This window comes from Bos indicus x Bos taurus, chromosome 11, assembly GCF_003369695.1.
Source record: "Bos indicus x Bos taurus breed Angus x Brahman F1 hybrid chromosome 11, Bos_hybrid_MaternalHap_v2.0, whole genome shotgun sequence".
Taxonomy (NCBI): domain Eukaryota; kingdom Metazoa; phylum Chordata; class Mammalia; order Artiodactyla; family Bovidae; genus Bos; species Bos indicus x Bos taurus.
In genome coordinates this window covers 14,116,183-14,135,812 of record NC_040086.1, presented here as the reverse complement: position 1 = coordinate 14,135,812, position 19,630 = coordinate 14,116,183, and the positions used below count along the sequence as shown (strand labels likewise).

Here is a 19,630-nt window from a genome sequence, read left to right as displayed (position 1 = left end):
ATATTGGGAACTAGGAGTTGATTTGAATTTTTCTCTCAGTCATTTTTCCTTTTTGTCTGAAAGTTAGACCTTCACAGTATATTACTATTATATCCCAACTCTAATAATTGCCCTGGTACTGAAATGTGCCCATTCTTAGCTGTATAATTTAGGAAAGAAACTTAACCTCCTTGTGCTCCAGTTTCCTATCTATTGTTGTTTAGTGGCTCAGTCGTGTCTGACTCTTGGCGACCCCACGGACAGTAGCCCACCAGGCTCCTCTGTCCATGGGGTTTTCCAGACAAGAATACTAGAGTGGGTTGACATTTCCTTCTCCAGGGGATGTTCCCGACCCAGGGATCAAACCCATGTCTTCTGAATTGCATGCAGATTCTTTACCGTTGAGCCACCAGGAAACCCTTCTTACCTATGAACAGAGAAAATCACAGTATTTCATAGGGTTATTATGAGGATTAAATGAGTTATGTAAAGTGTTTAGAAGGGTTTCTGACTTATTTTCATGCCCTTTTTCTAATATTGTGAATAAACACACATGCACATAGACACACATGAAGTCAAGTTCATCTTATTTGAGTTCTGATGAGAGAGAAAAAGACATAGCTTCCTGGCTGATCATGTGGAAACTGCACTTTATCCCATGTCTTGTCCATTGCACCTCCAAGTCCCGAGACACCCACAGAGCATGTGAAATCCGTGCTGTCTGCAGAGGTGGGAGCCCTGCAACTTGGGGCTTTTCATTTCTCTCGAGGCATTGAGATGAAGTTTAAGAATCAGCTATTTCCTATGATCATCTGCCCAGCCTGGATCCCTGAGCTGAATGCAGTGGAGCACGGACCTGAGGGTAAGGGGGGGCCTGCCTGAGCCCACAGAGGGGCTGGCATCCTGGGGGTGGGTTGTGCAGAGGATGGTGGCGATCCTGCTGCACCTGCTTTTTCAAGAGTCACCCTGCACGGGGGAAGCGGACACCCTCACTGCTCTCCTCCACTGAGCATCCATGGTCGGGTACCAATGGGCTCGGGGCTTGATATTTTCAGTGATCATTCTCAATCCTGGCTGCACACAGACTCATTCATGAGAATAGGGGGTAGGTGGGGAGGGGGGTTGGGGTGCTTTGTTAGAAAGAAATGCCAAGAGTTCACCCTCAGAGATCTGATTTTATTGCGAGTCACTGGTTTAGAGAGAAAAGCACTCTGGTTTTAGGCCTGGGCTTGAGTCCTGGCTCTTTTATTAACTGTGTGGCATTGGGCAGGTCACCAGACCTCTCTGGGCCTTAATTTCTTCACCCATATAAGGACGTGCATCCTGGTTCATCCTTACTCAGTTGCTATGAAGCTTCCTAGGAGCTGTGTGTGGAAGTGCTTCTTGAGCTGTGCGGTGGATGGCTGTCATTCCGAGCATGTGTTCCCAGGGATCTCCTTTGGAGCTGCTTGTGCCCTGAGCTCTGTGGAAAAGACCCTGCTCGAGGCCGTTGCCAAGCTTCCCACCCAGAAAACGGAGGTGTTCAGAGGAGTCCTGGAGCAGCTGCGCTGGTTCGCTGGGAAGCAGGTCAAGTCTGTGGCGGTGAGTCCCTAGTTAGGGGCCCAGGATGGGCACTTTCCCCACAAGGCGAGGGGGCCAGTCTGGGTTCTATTACAGCCCAAATAGGCCTCAAACTTGTGTTTAGGATTTCCTGGGGGCTTGTTGAAAATGCAGACTCCTGGACCCCGCTCTCAGAGAACCTGACTGCAGATCTGGGTTGGGGCGCAGGGGTCAGGCTTTAACGAGCCCCACGGGTGCTTCTGATGTGACCCGAGGGCCACCCTGGGGGCACGCGTGCTGTGACTCCATCTTCACCCCTGAGGCTGGAGAGATGGGGCCGCCTGCCCATCTATTTCTGAACTTAGCCGAGGCTGCCAGCAGGTGGATGAGAGATAAGTTAGGGAGAAGCCAAAACAGGAAGGCGGACTGCCTTTCAGAGTCAGGGGTAGAACCAGAGGTAAAGCCCCTTGAGAGGAGAGAGGGGCCCATGCGTTGACTGCAATCAGCCTTCAGACGAGCCCCCAAATCCAGGGTTTGCAGACGGCGTTCTCACACTTGGCGCCATTTGAGTCTCACAACTGTTGATGGGGTTGGGAGGAAAGCTGACCCTTCCATTCTACTGTTGTAGCTGTTGTTTTAAATTAGAACAAAAAACAAAGCAAAACAACCTACTCCCATTCCCCTCGCCCTACCTCAAGCACCTCTTCCAATTACAGATAAGGAGATGCAAACCCAGAAAACTCTAAGTTCCCCAATTCAGATGAAATCTATTTGTGGGAAGGATTTTTTTTTTCCTCCCTGGAGCAACTGGTTTTCTTCCCTTTTTCTAATAATGGGAATTCTGTGTCTGATTCTCCTTATATTCTTTGCCAAGGAGGCTCAGTTAGAACACATTGTTCATCCTTAAGGCTTCCTATTCTCTTTCCTTGATCTTTGTCTTTTATTTCTCTTTCACTAACTCTCTACAGCCTCAGTGATAAACCGTCTCAGCCCTTTCAGAAAAAGGTTGGGTGAAATCAATCAAACAAACAAATGTAAAGGAGCTGATCCTGGTTTACATATAGGTAAACTTCAGAGCTGGGACCCAACCCCAGGCATTGGAATCTCAAGTTTTGCATGTTGCCCAAATGCCCGGGTTCTTACTGTGCTGGTCTGGTGTCTACAGTGGGTGGAGGATCTCAGAGCTCTCCCTTCAGCAGGTGTCCCCCACCTTCCGCATTTGGGAGCCAGATGTGTGAGCTGGACTTTGCTGGGGTGGGCTCTCACACGTTCTCCTTGCTTGTCCTAGTCCCTTGGAGGGAACATCATCACAGCCAGCCCCATCTCTGACCTCAACCCTGTGTTCATGGCCAGTGGGACCAAGCTGACCATCGTGTCCAGAGGTGAGCTGCCTCATGCAGAGGTCAGGAAAGAGGGCCAGGGCTGGAGTGGAGTCTCACAGGATAAGTCACTTAATGCAGAAGCAGAACCCAAAGTTCAATAATGCAGCTTTCCTAAAGCTTGGATCCCTGGAAACTATAAAAGGAGATGCACCCAGGCTGGGGGCCAGGAGGGCTGGACCATCACTTTATTAAGAATTCACAACAGGACCTGTCACCCAGGTCACACCACTGAGCCATACTCAGTGGTGTGTGCTGGGGCCAGAGTATGCCACTCAGCATAGCTGATGGCTGGGTTTTCAGGGAGTCTGACCATTTGTTAAGCATGGCTATTATTAAACAGTAAACTATATACCCTCACAATGAAATAAATTATATTAAAAACAAAGGTAATAAATACTCAAAATTCACCATTTCCTCATTATTTTCCTTCATGTTACAGCTGTCTATATCTTTGAGGTTATTTCCATTTATTCCATTTGTAGACTAGAAATGCTATGTAATAGTTTACTCCTGTGCCTCTTTCCTTGCTCAAGGGTTTCCCCAAGACCACCTCTAGGTTTAATGACTCTCAGGAGGACAAGGAAGACTCACAGGACTCAGTGTTGAGTCCGCTCATGGCTATGACTTATTACAGAAGGAGAATAGAGAGCAAAATCAGCAAAGGGAAAAGAAGCATGGGGCAGAAGAAACCAGGCACAAGCTTCCAGGGCCTCCTCCCAGGGGAGTCACACAGGACACTCTCATTCTCCCCAGGAATAATTTGAGCTGTGACAACACACATGAAGGATTGTCTACTGGGAATGCTCATTAGAGACTCAGCACCCTGGGCTTTTAGTGGGGCTGGTCATGTAGCTCCGCCTGGCACGTACCAGAAGTCCAGACTTCCAGAAGGAAAGTCAGGTGTTGACCATAAACCATATGATTTATACAAACATTTTAGGCATTGTGAACTGTTCTTATCAGGGAATGGTGGGAACTCTCCTGAAAGCTAAGGTCCCAGAGGACAGCCAGTGGCCAGCCTTGTAAGCAGACCTCTCAGAGGGTGGTAGGCCTGCTGTGTCAACTCTTTGCTACCCTCTTTTCAACTTCACACTGAGCTATGCTGCTCTGGTAGCTTGACATTGGCCGTTGTAGAAGTATTTATACCACAGAAGCTTGTGAATGCTGAGTCAGGGCTTTTTCTTAAAGAACTGATTGTTAAACTGTCACCAGCACATCAATGCTTAAGGGTTTCGGATGGAGCACCTGGGTCCCTGCCATGCCAGCCACTCCCTCTGACTATGGGCATCAGGGGCCAGGAAGGAGAATTTCCCCTGGTGATCTGTCCCGTGCTTTCTCACACCGGTCCCTCTCTGTCTTGCCTCTGTACAGGCACCAGAAGAACAGTTCCAATGGACCACACCTTCTTCCCCAGCTACAGAAAGACCCTGCTGGGTCCAGAGGAGATACTGCTCTCCATTGAGATCCCCTACAGCAGGGAGGTGAGATGCTGTCAGAACAACCCAAATCAGCCCTGCTCCTGCCAGGCTCCAGACGAAGAGATCAGAGTCTGCCTCAAGGACCACGCTTAGCATCTCTCCACTTTAACACTGATGTTCTTGTCTCTGAGCCTGGCCTTTATTAACAAACCATATTCCTTTCTGGAAAATGAGGAGTTTCAGGGTATTGGGCACAGGGCACAGACAAGGAAACCAGACAGGTAGATGTATGGTTCTGAACAAGTCATTCATCTTTCTGAGCCCCAAATCCTCATCTGTAAAACGGGCCCACATTTACTGACTGTGCAGATTATTGCGAGGACCAGAAAGAAAGGATTCATAAGGTTCCTGGCGGGTGTCTGGGAGTCGGTGGGGATCAGCAGCTGGTGCTAGCGACACAATTCCAAGAATATACCCAGCTGTGGTAAATCTCTGCCCCAGTTTTCATATGATGAGGCATGCGATGTGCGTGCCAGATGGAGTGGCACCTCCAATGTGAGTCAGGTCCTCATCTGTTAAACTTGGGCTCGACCAGGTGCTTTTTCACCGATCATGCCCTGGGTTCCCTTGGATGGGTTTCTGCTTCATGGGAGGATTTTCTGGTCTGGTGCAGCAGGTCTGGGATCCTCTGGCCACCTTGCTTGTGTTCCTTGGGGCCTGTGGTATCCTGACCTGGCGTGGTTTTGTCCTACACATTCCATGGGCGTTTAGAAGAGTGATCTGGGAAAGGCCGGGCACCAGCAGTAAAGGAGAGCATTAAGGGTTTACAGAGCTGGTGCTCTAGCAAGTGTTACAAGGCATGCTTGCCCTTGCTGATTTTGACCTCCTTAATGAGAATGCTGATTAAATTAAAGCAGTTATGTCCCTGTGGTGTTTCTTAATGATTTTCCAGCTTGTCTTTATGGGCTATTTTGAACAGTGATTCCCAGAGTTTTTGTATTTCACAGATCAATAGATTTTTTTAAAAAAAACTTATGAGATGGGGAAAGAAGGAGGAAACGGTCCAGTTTGTATTCTCCTGGGTAGAGACATAAACAAAAAACATTTCATAAATGAAAGATTTTCACACCAAGAATTTGGAAGTCTTTCTCAAGAAAGAACAGCCAATGGCCTGACTCTGACCCTGCATGAACCCTGGGGAAAATGTTGCTTTGGGCTAGCACAGTCCTGGAAGTGGTTGGAACCTGTGTTCCAGAATCAAGTTCAGCTCTGGGCTCATAGCCCCAGTGCTATGTTAGACATCAGAAATCTCATCAGGAGGGCTCTCCTTGGCTTCTTCAGCAAAAGCCCGGGGTCATTTTGAACCTCAACAGTGTTTCTCCAATACACTTTCCCTTAAACCTCCCACCACTGATGTTCATCAGAACTTGGTGCCAGGGACAGTTCAAACCTTGTGCAGAACCTGACACAGATGGGTCTTTACCTAGAAACTACTCACACTCTCCTCCCATCTCCAAAGAAAGAGCCTGGCTTGGACCCAGGGGAAATGTATGCTCAAAACACAAAGAAAGCTACTGTTTCATAGTGTGAGTCTTCCTTTCAGGAAAAGAGAATTCTAACTGAAGCCAGTAGACTGGTGGGAGAGACAAGTCAGGGAGAGCATCTATGGAGGCCCCAAGGTGACACTGGGTTTCAACACCCTTTGGCATCTCATTGTATCTGCTTGAGAGGCAGTCATGTTGATAGAGGCTTTGGCACAGCGCCTGGCTGTGTCCCTGGACTTCCTGTTTTCCTGACCAATGGTCAGAAATCCTGACCCTTTCCCAGTTTCTGGGAATGTTACCTGGAAATCCTCTGGGAAAGGCGGTAGTTATGTCCTTATCTTTGACCCCTACCACCAGCTCCTGGCTGCTCTGTGATGGTCTTCTGACTTCACCGCACCCTTCCTGCTTCAGACTCATTGTTTGCAGCCTTTGCAAAGCAAGGTGGGAAAGAGGTATTTTTCTGTTATTTTTAGGATGAGTTTTTCTCAGCATTCAAGCAGGCAAGCCGGAGAGAAGATGACATAGCCAAGGTGACCTGCGGCATGAGAGTCCTGTTCCAGCCAGGAAGCATGCAGGTAAAGGAGCTAGCCCTCTGCTATGGCGGAATGGCGGACAGAACCATCTCAGCCCTCAAGACCACGCAGAAGCAGCTGTCAAAGTAAGAGCTGAAACTGTAACAAAGCTCCTGCTGCTCCTGCTACTGTGATTACCAGTAGTGCTACCATTGCTGCAACTATTGCTATTACTACTGCTACTACCAGAGCTGCTACCACTACTATGATTACAGCTGCCACTAGTGGTATTACTATTAGTAGTATTGCTGCTGCTGTACTACTGTTAGCATTACTACTGCTGCTGCTACTATTAGTACTATTACTACTTATTTCTACAGCCACAACTACTATTACTACTGCTGCTGCTGCTTTTATTACTCCAATTACTACTGCTGGTGCTACTCATCTCATTTCTTCTACTACTGTTACTATTGTTCTACTATTATCATTACTGCTATTCCTACTGCTATCACTACTATGACTAATACTACTATTGTGGCTACTGCTACTCTTACAGTTGCTACTACTGTGCTGTCTCTTCTGCTGCTAATACTATTGTTGTTGCTACTCCTAGTGTTACCGCTACTGATGTTTCTGTTACAGAAGCTATTATTAATGCTATTACTACTACTTTACAGCTACAATAACTATTACTGTTGCAGCTAGCACTGCTGCTGCCACTATTACTGCTAATAGAAGTATCCCTATTGCTGGTGCTGTTACTTCTCCTACTAGTAGTATTGCTTGTACTGTTGCTATTACTACTGGTGCTTCTCTTATTTCTACTATTACTTCTGCTTCTACTGCTATTACTATTGCTTCCACTACTACTATTAATGCTTCTGTCACTAGTACTAGTACTGCTGCTACTACTATTGCTGTTGTTACTGCTACTGTTACTGCTGCTACACTATTAGTACAGCAACTGCTATTACTAAGGCTATCATATGGTAGCAATTGTAGCAAGCACTTTGCTGGCACTGTTCTATGTAATCCTTACAATAACCATATGTCTTGATAAAGCTTAACTTTGGAGTTAGGCTCCTTGGTTCCAATTCCTGGCTTGAACACTTAACAGATGGGTAATATAAGTCAAGTTACTTAATTCTCCCATATCTCAGTTTTCTCACGGTAAAGTGAGTATAACAATTTTCCCTACTGTACCTTTTAATTTACATTAAAAGTAATGTATGAAGCACTTAGGACATTGCTCAGTGTGTGGTAGGAACTCAATAGATTTAACTATTATTTTTTTGTGTGGTCTTTTAAAATTTGTATTTAATCTTAAAGAAGAGGAAATGGAGCCTTAAGGAGGTTAAGTAACTTGTGTGAAGTGAAAGTGAAAGTTGCTCAGCCGAGTCTGACTCTTTGCGACCCCATGGACTGTAGCCCCCCAGGCTCCTCTGTCCATGGAATTTCCTAGGCAAGAATATTGGAGTGGGTTGCCATTGCCTTCTCCAGGAGATCTTCCTGACCCAGGGATCAGATTCAGGTCTCTGCATTGCAGACAGATTCTTTACTATCTGAAGCACTAGGTAAAGTCACATAACTATAAGTATCTGAGTCACATTTTTGAGCTGAGGTTCATGACTCCACTCACACAAGTGATTCTGAGAGCTGGTTGGGAACACTCTCCCATGACCTGCTCTCTGGCAGGTTCTGGAATGAGAAGCTGCTACAGGACGTGTGTGCAGGCCTGGCGGAAGAACTGTCCTTATCCCCAGACGCCCCTGGAGGCATGATTGAATTCCGACGCACCCTCACCCTCAGCTTCTTCTTCAAGTTCTACCTGACAGTACTGAAGAAACTGGGCAAGGACTCGAAAGATGTGAGTGTGGAGCCTGGCGAGGCCAAGCACTTGTGTGCTCCTGGAACACTTGTGTTTTGGGATCTGGGAAGCTGACTGAGGTAGGAACGGGCTGTGGACAAGGTGGCAAATGCTCCTCTCCTCTGGATGTCTAAGGACAGAGGAGTAGGGACCAGGGACCCAGCCTAGAGAGTCACATGGAAATGAGCCAACTTGGTGGTTGAGAGACAGAGCACTGGGCTGGGAGTCAGGGATGTGGGTTCTTGTCCTGGCTGTGTCATTACCTCAGATGAGAACTTGAATAGGTCACCACTCTTGCTAAGCATTAGCTGTAAAATCTGGGGGTGGGTAGACCTGATGAGCCTTCTGCAGCGTAGCTGATACAACTGTGATTATGTACTTTGAATGGGAGTGTAGTGTGATAAGAATGTGAGGTGGGGCTGCTGCAGCCAGGGTGGGTGGGATTGTTGTGCATTCAGAACAGGGTGTTAGTTGAAGTGGAGCCCAGCTCCTGAGGTGGGTTTGCCAGCAAGCATTTATTTCGTACTTTTTATGTCATAAGATTGTACTGCACATGGTGGGTGGCTAAGTGTGGGAGAGAATAGGATCAATAAAGGCCAGCCTGGTGTGACTACTGAGGCGAGGGAGTTGGGAGGGGGGAACACCAAGGAGAAAAGGCTTCACATCTGTGGGGACAGCAGAGATACCTCTTTTATAAACATTTATAATAATTTTTCTGATTATGGAAGTAAAAAACTTGTGGAAAACTTTAGAAATACAAAAATGTATAAAGAAAAATTTAAAATTACTCTCAGATCTTAGATAAAACCACTGCTAGTATTTTGCTTATTCCTCTGATCTTTTCCCCATGTCTATCTGTCCAATCTGTGTGTAATCCTTTTTGTCTGCCCTGTCTTTCTGTCTCCCTTCCATCTGTCTACCTAGAAACCTATCATCTTCCTGTCTTTTGATCTGGATATATTATTTTCTAAACAGATTTGGTATCATGCTGCATACAGAGTTTCACATGCCACTGAATTTTGTTGAGATTATATTATGAATAATTCCCCTATATTAGATATTTCCCACAAAATTGAGGGGGAAAATAATGACTTTTCCAGGAAGGCTGGGGGAGAAAGATATTCCCAACAGAGCAGCACACATCAGTGCAGGAAGCAGGGAAAACTTGGTTGGGCATGTCAGAGGAAATAGGGTGCAGGGATGGGAGAAGAGACGCTGACAGAGCCCACGTTAAAATGTTGAGATAGATCCAGCCAGTATCAGAAGGAGTGCAGATGAGGAGATGAGAAAGCTGTTACTTTTACCACTTGGGAGCAACCAAGGTTGGGACCAATGATAGAAATGGTCATGATCACCTGTCACCTTGTCTCCACAGAAGTGTGGTAAACTGGACCCCACCTACACCAGCGCCACTTTACTCTTTCAGAAAGACCCTCCAGCCAACATCCAGCTCTTCCAAGTGAGTACATACTTTATGTGGCTATTATCAGGGGCCCTGGAGCTTCCCTGGTGGCTGAAATGATAAAGTGTCTGCCTGCAATGTGGGAGACCCGGGTTCAGTCCCTGGGTCGGGAAGATCCCCTGGAGAAGGAAATGGTAACCCACTCCAGTATTCTTGCCTGGAAAATTCCACGGACTGAGGAGCCTGGTAGGCTATAGTCCATGGGGTCACAAAGAATCGGACACGACTGAGTGACTTCACTTCAGAGATGCTGACCATTGGTGAGTGGCTGATTTACATTGTATGTCAGTGCCTAAATCTCCTTACCATTGTGCATAAATGTCTAGTGAGGGAAACAGGAATTATATCAATGTGAATGAAGCTATTTCCCCTTTTGCTCACCTCATTTCTCTCTTGGGCTTACTCTCACCTTCATCTGTTTCTTAAATTTTTTTTTTTCCATTTTGTTTTTTTTCTGGTTCCTCCATGGGCTAATGTGCAAAGCTAGGCATTCTCTTGAGCATACCAAGTAAACAAAATTTTTTTAAAAAATTTCTATTAACAGCAATTTTTTGAGAGGCACTAGGTAAAGGATCAACTTTTCGGATTTTGTGGGCCACATAGGTTCTGCTACAATTCCTCAACTTGGTCATTGTAACACAAAAGGGGCCAGAGGCAATACATAAATGAATGTGCGTGACTGTGCACTACTGAAACTTTACAAAAGCGGAGAGTGGGCCAGATTTGGCCATTGTCCACAATTTGAAGACCTCTGCTCCTGAGTGTAACAATCCAAAGCATGAACTCTGGGCCTGACTGCCAGGACTTGAATCCAAACTCTGCCATCATGTAACATCTGGACAAGTGACTTTCTCTCTGTGCCTCTTGGGCAAGATAATTATACCCAGCTGCAGATGTGGGTAAGGTGGGTCCCTGTTTCACAGCACAGTTTTGAGGATTCAATTTGTTAATAAAAGTAAATAACTCAGATAATTCCAGTATATAGTAAACTCTAAATAAATACTAGCCATCATTATTATTACTTTGAAAAAAAAAAACACATAAAACGGAATTTTATTTTAAACTGAATACACTTTAGAACATTTTGAAAAATATAGAAAAACATAAAAAAGAAAATAGAAATCACACCAAACCTTACCTCCAAGTTAAAGTGAAAGTGAAGTCGCTCAGTCATATCCGACTCTTTGTGACCCCGTGGACTTGTAGCCTGCACCAGGCTCTTCTGTCCATGGGATTTTCCAGGCAACAGTACTGGAGTGTGTTGCCATTTCCTTCTCCAGGGGATGTTCCTGACCCAGGGATAGAACCCAGGTCTTCTACCTTGCAGGCAGATGCTTTACCCTCTGAGCCAACAGGGAAGCTTATTACCTCCAAGAGAAAATTATTATTATGTTTGTGTGAGACAGTGAGAGAGTTAGTTGCTCAGTTGTGTCCAATGCTTTGTGACCCCATGAACTGTAGCCCACCAGGCTCCTCTGTCCATGGGATTCTCTGGGCAAGAATACTGGAGTGGGTTGCCATTCTCTAGAGGATCTTCCTGACCCAGGGATCGAATATGAGTCTCCTACACTGCAGGCAGATTCTTTACCACCTGAACTATCAGGGAAGCCCATATGTTTGTGTACTTCTCTCCATTTTTTTCCTATGTGTATATGGACATATTTGCATTTTACCATGTTTTTCCCACAGAATTTGAATCATTACATGTACACATACAATAGTGTATGCCCTGTTTTTACACTTAACATGAGCATTTCCTTCTAATTAAAATTCCTCAAAAATATCTCTTAGCAATTGTGTATTTTCCATCCTGTGAGCATAGCCTAGTTTATTTACCCAACCTTCAACAAATGGACCTTTAGGCTCCTTGTTTTGTTTGTTCCTGTATACAGTTAGCCCTCATCTGTGTATGTGGAATCCATGGATACAGAGGGCCGGCTGGACCACACCACTTTATAGAAGGGACTTGAGCACCTGTAGATTTGCTCTCCGGGGGGTGACCTGGACCCAGTCCCCCACAGACACTGCTGATGACTGTACAGTGATACTGTGACCACTCTTCAAGTGACTTCTTACCTGCCTACTGTTTCCTTGCCCCTGTGCTCTCCTGCCTCCTCCATTCTCACTCCTCACATTTGCCTTGGCCTGAAGCTCTCCACGGTTCCCCAGGGCCTATAGAGGAACAGTGTCCTCTGAAACCTGTGACCATGTTGTTCCAGGAGGTGCCCAATGGTCAGTCCAAGGAGGACACAGTGGGCCGGCCCCTGCCCCACCTGGCCGCGGCCATGCAAGCCTCTGGGGAGGCCGTATACTGTGACGACATCCCTCGCTACGAGAATGAGCTGTTCCTCCGGCTGGTCACCAGCACCCGGGCCCACGCCAAGATCAAGTGCGTGCAGTGAAAACACTTGGGGAGGAGGGCGCCGGGAGCATCTGCCAGGCACTGGAGATGCCACAACAATGAGCCTTCTCCAGGGCCTCCTGGTCCAGAGAGGAGCACAGTGACTTGTGTTAAACCCAGACAGGAGAGGAGCAGGATACAAGAGGGGCTCAGTGGTGCCTGGGAGGGTGGGGTGATGATAATGGAGACATAGTCAGGGCCCAGATCAGGAAAGCCTTAGGGGTGCTGACCAGGGATGTTACACTTGGCCCAAAAAGTGATGAGGAGCTGCTGAAAGACCTTTCTTAGATCTGCACTGTGGATAATGGGCTAACTGCTGCTACTGCTAAGTTGCTTCAGTCGTGTCCGACTCTGTGTGACCCCACAGACGTCAGCCCACCAGGCTCTCCTGCCCCTGGGATTCTCCAGGCAAGAACACTGGAGTGGGCTGCCATTTCCTTCTCCAATGCATGAAAAGTGAAAAGTGAAAGTGAAGTCGCTCAGTCGTGTCCGATTCTTCGAGACCCCATGGACTGCAGCCTACCAGGCTCCTTCGTCCATGGGATTTTCCAGGCAAGAGTACTGGAGTGGGGTGCCATTGCCTTCCGCATAATAGGCTAAACTTCAGTACAAATCTTCAGAAAACTTGAGTCAGCACTAAAGGGAAGAAGGAGGCCTTAGCATAGCTGGCATTGACTTCCTGTTCCAGTGCCTAGCAAGTTGACCTTGACCTTGTGCTTAAGCTCTCATTTTCCCCATGTATAATAGCATATTTAAAATGATAGTGTCCACAAAGGACTCAGTAGAGAACAGTCACTTGTACTTGTTTATTAAATTTTGAAAGCCCAAATGGCAAGAATTGCCACCTCTAAGACGATGATGATAATAAAGAATAGATACTCATATCACACTTAATGTTTGCTGTAGCCTGGTTTAAGCATTTTATACATAATGTTTAATCTATTCCTCTCCACAGCCCTATAGGCAGGTCTTATTATTATCCCCATGTTCCAGGTAAGGAAACTGAGTGGTACAGCAAGAGCCCTAACGTGCTGATTCTGGATGGTTATTAACTATGATGTGGGTGTTAGTTGGAGCTCTCCAGAGTAAATGCTGTTTGGTTCCCTTGTATGTGGAGACCAGAACAGGGCCTATGGGGACAGACTTGTCCTATTCATCTTATATCCCCCCAGCACTCAGCTCATGGCCTCCACATGGTAAGTATCTAAGCAGCATTTGCCAAATAGGATAGGATAGGAGGGAGCAAGAGGAAGAATTAGGGTGAAGGAAAGCCTGTCGAAAAGAAGATAAGGTTATCTGATTGGTTAATGGGTCATCTTTTTTTTAAAAGGAAAATGTTTTGCCATTTAACTTCATGGATCCTTGAATTCTATCAGTGGACCCCTCGAGGATATAGATCTCTTTTCTAAATGATAGTATCTGTTCTTCCTGCAAAGGGATGGATGGTATTGGATGGGGAACTACAAAGAGCAAGACTTATAAGGTATCAAAATACAGTTGAAGGTATTTCAGAGACTTTCTCTACTATACAATCTTTGGGGAAAAAATGACTGATACACAAGGTTGAGGTGTGGCGTAGTTTGGCACTTTATCAGGTGACAGGTCTTCCGCTTCAGTTTTCCTTCCTGACTCCTCACACTCCTTCTTGCAGGTCCATTGATGTTTCAGAAGCTCAGAAAGTGCCAGGATTTGTTTGCTTTCTCTCTGCTGATGATATTCCCGGGAGTAATGAAACCGGACTCTTTAATGATGAGACAGTCTTTGCGAAGGATACGGTATATCTTGGATTTTTTTTTTTAAATATGAAGTCAGTGGAATGAGTATCTAAGCTTTAATTTGTGTTCATTTCTTCAAACCCCTAATCTTGAAAAGATTATGCATTTGCACATACTGTGGCCATCATCCAACTGGGCAGTATTTGGGACAATCAGTAAAGGGAGAAATATGCCTGGCAGCACTGTTAACTTAAGATGTACTTACTTATTTAATTGATGGCTGCTGCTTTGAGTATCAGACATGGTAGGATGACTCCATGCCAGAGTGGTATTAAAAAAAAGGCTGGTGACTGTATTTTAACTAAAAATCAGGTTCTTAGGGTACAATATTAAGCTCCTTTATTAAAAGGAAATAAAAGTACATTAAGCAGAATGTATTACATACATTAATCTATACATTAAGCAGAAAGTAAACAGAATAAAAATAATTATACTACCACTACTATGTGAACTGATAATTCACTTACATGAGCGTTTAACTATTGAGTTCAACCATATATGGAGTTCTGCCAAAAAAAAAAAAATTTAAGCATTCAAGGCAGGTGCTACAAAAACCTGTATACTTATAGGATAGTTCTCAGATAGTCATTTTATAATTCCAGTACAGATCAAATATTGCAAGTTGACAGTGAGTAGGTGTTGCTTAAGGACAAATTCAACTTATTACTGATGTAAACATGAAGGAGAGAATTCAAAACTACAACCCTGAGTCATTAGAACTAAAGGAGAGCATTTGATAGAAGACAAATTGCTTTACGAACTTCAAGAGCCTCTAAGATCATAATTATGGTTAGTGAGAGTTGTCCAGGTTGGAAATCCTCTATGCTAACCAGCTAAGTCAAGAGCTTAATTGAGTCCTAAAGAGGTAATTATGAGAGACAGACATGTTAAATATTGGTTCCTATTGTCAAAAAATATTATGTTCCAAAGTGATGAGCTGGACAATTTTTGTTGTTGGGGATGATGTTGGAAAACATCCCTGAAGGAGATACATAAAGTTTTTAAAATAGAAACTGAGTTCATTCAATGAAGAGAAAATAATAATTATTAATTAGTTTATAAGTCTAATAACCAAAAAAACTGACTTGTAGACTATCATGACTAAGAACCAGTATTTGAGAACTACCGCGTTGGGGCATCTAGATGAACTATGGGACATGATTGCTGCCTTTGAGAAACTTTTGGTATAAATCTGAGAAAGAGAAGATAAAAAAGAGTGGAGTGGTAGAAAGAAAATAATACTACAAGTCAGGGATTAAGATTTAGTTATGGTCCAGAAATAAGCCAATTTAGATCTTTCTGTCTTGGTTTCCATCTCTTCATATGAAGAACAAGGGTGTTGTGTGGCTCTGAGTGGACAGATACACTTCACGGTGCCATGCTTTCCTTCTGCTGCTCATGGCAAAATCACTAATCAATCACCACACTTTATCCTGAGCAGCTTCTCAACAGGTTGCACTCAGAATTGGCCCTAGGGATGAATCAAGTTTGCTATTCTGAGACTAGTTATCTCCAAGTCCTACTCCAATTCTGCTAATTCAAAACACTTAGGAAGAAGCACATAAGCCCCAGTAGTAAGATAAGAACATGAAACGGTCCCAGGACATTCCTTAAATGTACCTTAGAAAACTATGGGGGCGGGACTTCCTTTGTTGTTTTGAACAATCCAAAATAATTTGCTTCATGAGGAATGTGTTATGTTCTTTAACGGTCTGACTCTGCTCCTAGGTGACTTGTGTTGGTCACATCATTGGTGCTGTGGTCGCTGACACCCCAGAACATGCAGAGAGAGCTGCCCATGTAGTGAAAGTCACCTATGAGGATCTTCCTGCCATTATCACAATTGAGGTAACTGGGGGATGATGGGCTGGCTTGGAGAGGGGAACGCTTTCTGTTCCTGGAGGCACCTTTATTAAGATACTCTAGAGGAGATGTGAGGTGCAGGTGGGATTTTCCCAGATAGGCTTTTAAATCTCTCCAGTCCTGTGATTATGTGATCCTGTGAATCCTCCCCCATCGTGATCCTAGACTCAGTCCACTAATGGCCAAACTGAGTTCTTCCTTTACAATTTCAATTTCAACTGGTTTCTTGAGAGGTTCTTTGCTTTTCCCCAAGAACCAGGGTTGTGTGTCTATATCTGAGGAAACAGAGAAACAAGACACCCTGGGTTACAACTGAGCTTACTTTTAGTCTGCTTAAAATACTGATAGAGATGCCTGTGTGATTTATGCGAGGAGAAAGAAGTAATCATTCAGGAGCTTCTTTTCCCCAGCCCCTTAAACTCACCTTCCATCCTTTAAAGTCAAGTCATTGAAACTTCTTTTTAATCCTCAGGATGCTATAAAAAAATAATTCCTTTTATGGATCTGAGCTGAAGATTGAGAAAGGAGACCTCAAGAAGGGGTTTTCAGAAGCAGATAATGTGGTTTCAGGTATGGCTGCACCATGCAACGGTAGGAATGGGGTGGCCCTGGTTTCTGAGTGAAATTTAAGAGATGTACCTGAGCCCTGCAGCAAGGAAGTGATTTCCTGACATTTCTTAACAAAAGAGTCTCTCTGATGTTTGTAAAAAATACTAGACAGGTGGCTGGGAAAGATGGAACGTTAGCATTAGTCTCCACTCTCCTGTCTCTAGACCAGACACACCTAAGTGATTCTAGGCATGTTGGATTTGGAAGACTGCCTAGAGAAGATAAGAATCACAGATGTCTAGCCAGCCTTGGGTCCACCAGGCTCCAAGCTGCACAGAATCCTTGTCCTCCCCATCTGCATGAAGGCAGTCCTCACCCATTGACAGCTAGTGCTCTCTCCTCTCCCCACCTCCTCCTCCTCCCACTGTGCAATTAGGTCTAGAGCTCACATCCTAGGGCAAGGCTACTGATCAGACCCCTTTGGGGTTTGTTTTTTACATCAGTTTCTGTGCATTGCTGTAACTAATAAGCCAACTCTCCAATTGGCCTGAAAACCTCAGCTCTGGAAGATGCGGTTTATTTTCTTCTCAGTCACATTCATTAACTCTTTTTCTATTTTTTAAAAAGGTTTACAATGGTTTAAAAGGTTTACAAAAGGACTTCCCTGGTGGCTCAGATGGTAAAGCATCTGCCTACAGTGCGGGAGACCTGGATTCGATCCCTGGGTCAGGAAGATCCTCTGGAGAAGGAAATGGCAACCCACTCCAGTACTCTTGCCTGGAAAATCCCATGGACAGGAGCATAGTAGGCTACAGTCCATGGAGTCGAAAACAGTCGGACATGACTGAGCGACTTCACTTCACTTCACAATGGTAGTTTAAAAATCTTTGATTTCCATTGGCTGCAATGAGAAGAAAGCTTCACATCCGACGTATTTCAGTGTTGTCCTGGTTTCTTTGTTGGGGTTTGGCTGCCAGATGGATTAGACTTTGAGACTCTTGCCCACCCTGGTTAGGGAACTGAAAGGTTCCTTGTGGACCGTTGGTACTGCCCAGGGCCCTGGACAAGTACATTCTGTCCTTAAGCAAACTCACAACCTCTGCAGCATTGGGTTCACTGTGGGCAGTGTTGTTGCTTCCCCAGGTGAGCTGTACATTGGTGGCCAAGACCACTTCTACCTGGAGACTCACTGCACCATTGCTATCCCGAAAGGCGAGGAAGGGGAGATGGAGCTCTTTGTGTCCACACAGAATGCCATGAAAACCCAGGTAGGAATCCAGCAGGTCAACAAGGGGCCAGGGGAGAGGGAGATGTGGGCTGGTCCAGGAGGGGACGTGAGGGTTGTAGTCTGAAGCCAGGCCCTGTCTCCAACAAGTTGGTATGACTGAACTTGTTATATAACCTTTTTCATCTATAAAATAGGGCCTGGCATGGATGTTGTAATGGTTAGATGAGTTTTAAAACTTGGATAGAGCCTAGAAAGTGTTAGCTGTTGTCATTCCAATGCTGTATTGCTTTGGACAGATCATATCTGACCTCAGTTTCCTCATCTGTTAAATGAAGGAGTTGAGCTTAATGAGAGCCACGGGGACCACGAGATGATCTGCAGTGGCTCAGCTAGTCCTCATTTCTCTATTGTGTGTAACATGACAGTGGTTGCCAGTGTTTTTGGCAACTGGTCTTACCCTCATGACCCACCAGTTCTTGGCTAAATGGAATGGGTTTTGACCCTGATAGTATGCTGTGAACAGCTGCTTACCCCTCTGAATAAAACAACTAAACAAGTATGTGAACTCAGTGTGCAGTAACTGATGTGTGCCGGACCCTGGCACCACTACCCAAGGGGTGCCCTGGGACAGGAAGGGGATTCTTGAATCAAGGAATTTCAGAATTCACAGCAATAATTAGGCTTCTGTGTGTCAGGTAGGCTCTGGGTCAAGCATGAAGAAAGTCCTGTGATGCATTCACTGGGAGTATTTTGTTCTTTTGCCCACAGTCCTTTGTTGCAAAAATGTTGGGGGTTCCAGTAAACCGGATTTTGGTCCGAGTGAAGAGAATGGGAGGAGGCTTTGGAGGGAAGGAGACCCGGAGCACCCTGGTGTCTGTGGCTGTGGCCCTGGCTGCATACAAGTGAGTTCCAATGGGCTCTGGGGAGAAAAATAAGGCTGCCTCTGCTGGGAAGACTTCCTGGGTTTCCTTTGTTGGAAAGTAGATACCTTTTGCTTGGAATTTGCACAGCCCTCTGTTTATAGAACTCTTGAATATAGGGGTGAAGGCAATATCCCCTGGCTCATTGTGTCCATGTCTTATCTCCTCTATCTGGCTGTGAGTACCTTGATGGCAAGGACACAGCCCACATCCCATAACCCACACCCATATATCTCTACCTTGTCCAGCATAGTGTCCTGGTGGAGAAAGAAGGCTTCCTTGCAGTTTTTATCCCTGAGACTCACCAGGCTCGGTTGTTGTAGAGATTTCTCACCCTCTGGTGTCTCCCTCAGGACTGGACACCCGGTGCGCTGCATGCTGGATCGTAATGAGGATATGCTGATAACTGGCGGCAGACACCCCTTCTTGGCCAGATACAAGGTTATAGATGTCGGGTTGTGCCGGGTGGGCAGTGTCATCTGCTTAGGAAACTGGGGATGAAGATTCAGGGATCCTGGGATACACTCTGACTTTTGTCATGATAACCAATGAATTTCAAAGAAGAAATAGCAAGGAGAGAAATTCAAATAAGCCAACAGCAACATAGGAGGGTAATGCAGGCCAGCTCCCAGGAGATGCCCGGGTTGTTATGCACAACTTCTGTGAAATTGCTGTGGTCCAAGCCTGGTCTTTGTCCACTCAGGCTCAAACACAATTTATCAGCAGACCTGGGGTAAATCCATTCTGCAAAGTGGTCTAATGTTAATTTGCTATAATCCTGGGAGCCCTCCTCTTTGGCCTCTTCTGACTTCATTCCATGACTTAACTTACCAAAAGAAACTGTTTTGCTCATTCCCAAATTCTTATGGGCTCCAAGCAAGTAACTTGGTCTTTGGAGGTTTCAGGCTCCTTGCTCAAGAAATGGCCTGTCAGGGTTTGTGTGTCTAGTTCACAAGAGGTTGGGGAAGTGAAAGCATGTTCATGCTTGTGCAAAGTGTAACTTCTGCTATCTGCTGCCCAAAAGCTATGAGGGGGGGGTCTCTGGTTCCTCTCCTAGTTTCTCTTCCCAACATTTCCCTCCCTGACCTGTCATGACCAATGGTCTCTTTTCTACCTCCTCACATCTGCTGGTAGAACAGAAGCCAGGAGCAGAGAGGAAAAACGACAAGTACAGGGAGAAGGGTCCAT

At 45.4% G+C, this 19,630-nt stretch overlaps 1 protein-coding gene across 1 annotated transcript in view; it reads left to right on the top strand.

Moving 5' to 3' along the window:
- Positions 1-19,630, top strand: part of XDH (xanthine dehydrogenase) — a 60,110-nt gene that overhangs the window by 21,431 nt on the left and 19,049 nt on the right. Inside the window, 15 exon segments of the mRNA XM_027554952.1 lie at positions 749-841; positions 1,409-1,560; positions 2,807-2,900; positions 4,272-4,381; positions 6,336-6,520; positions 8,073-8,244; positions 9,620-9,703; positions 11,926-12,095; positions 13,759-13,882; positions 15,611-15,730; positions 16,218-16,226; positions 16,228-16,315; positions 17,438-17,562; positions 18,291-18,424; positions 18,796-18,883. Coding sequence (XP_027410753.1) covers positions 749-841; positions 1,409-1,560; positions 2,807-2,900; positions 4,272-4,381; positions 6,336-6,520; positions 8,073-8,244; positions 9,620-9,703; positions 11,926-12,095; positions 13,759-13,882; positions 15,611-15,730; positions 16,218-16,226; positions 16,228-16,315; positions 17,438-17,562; positions 18,291-18,424; positions 18,796-18,883 — 1,748 coding nt within the window.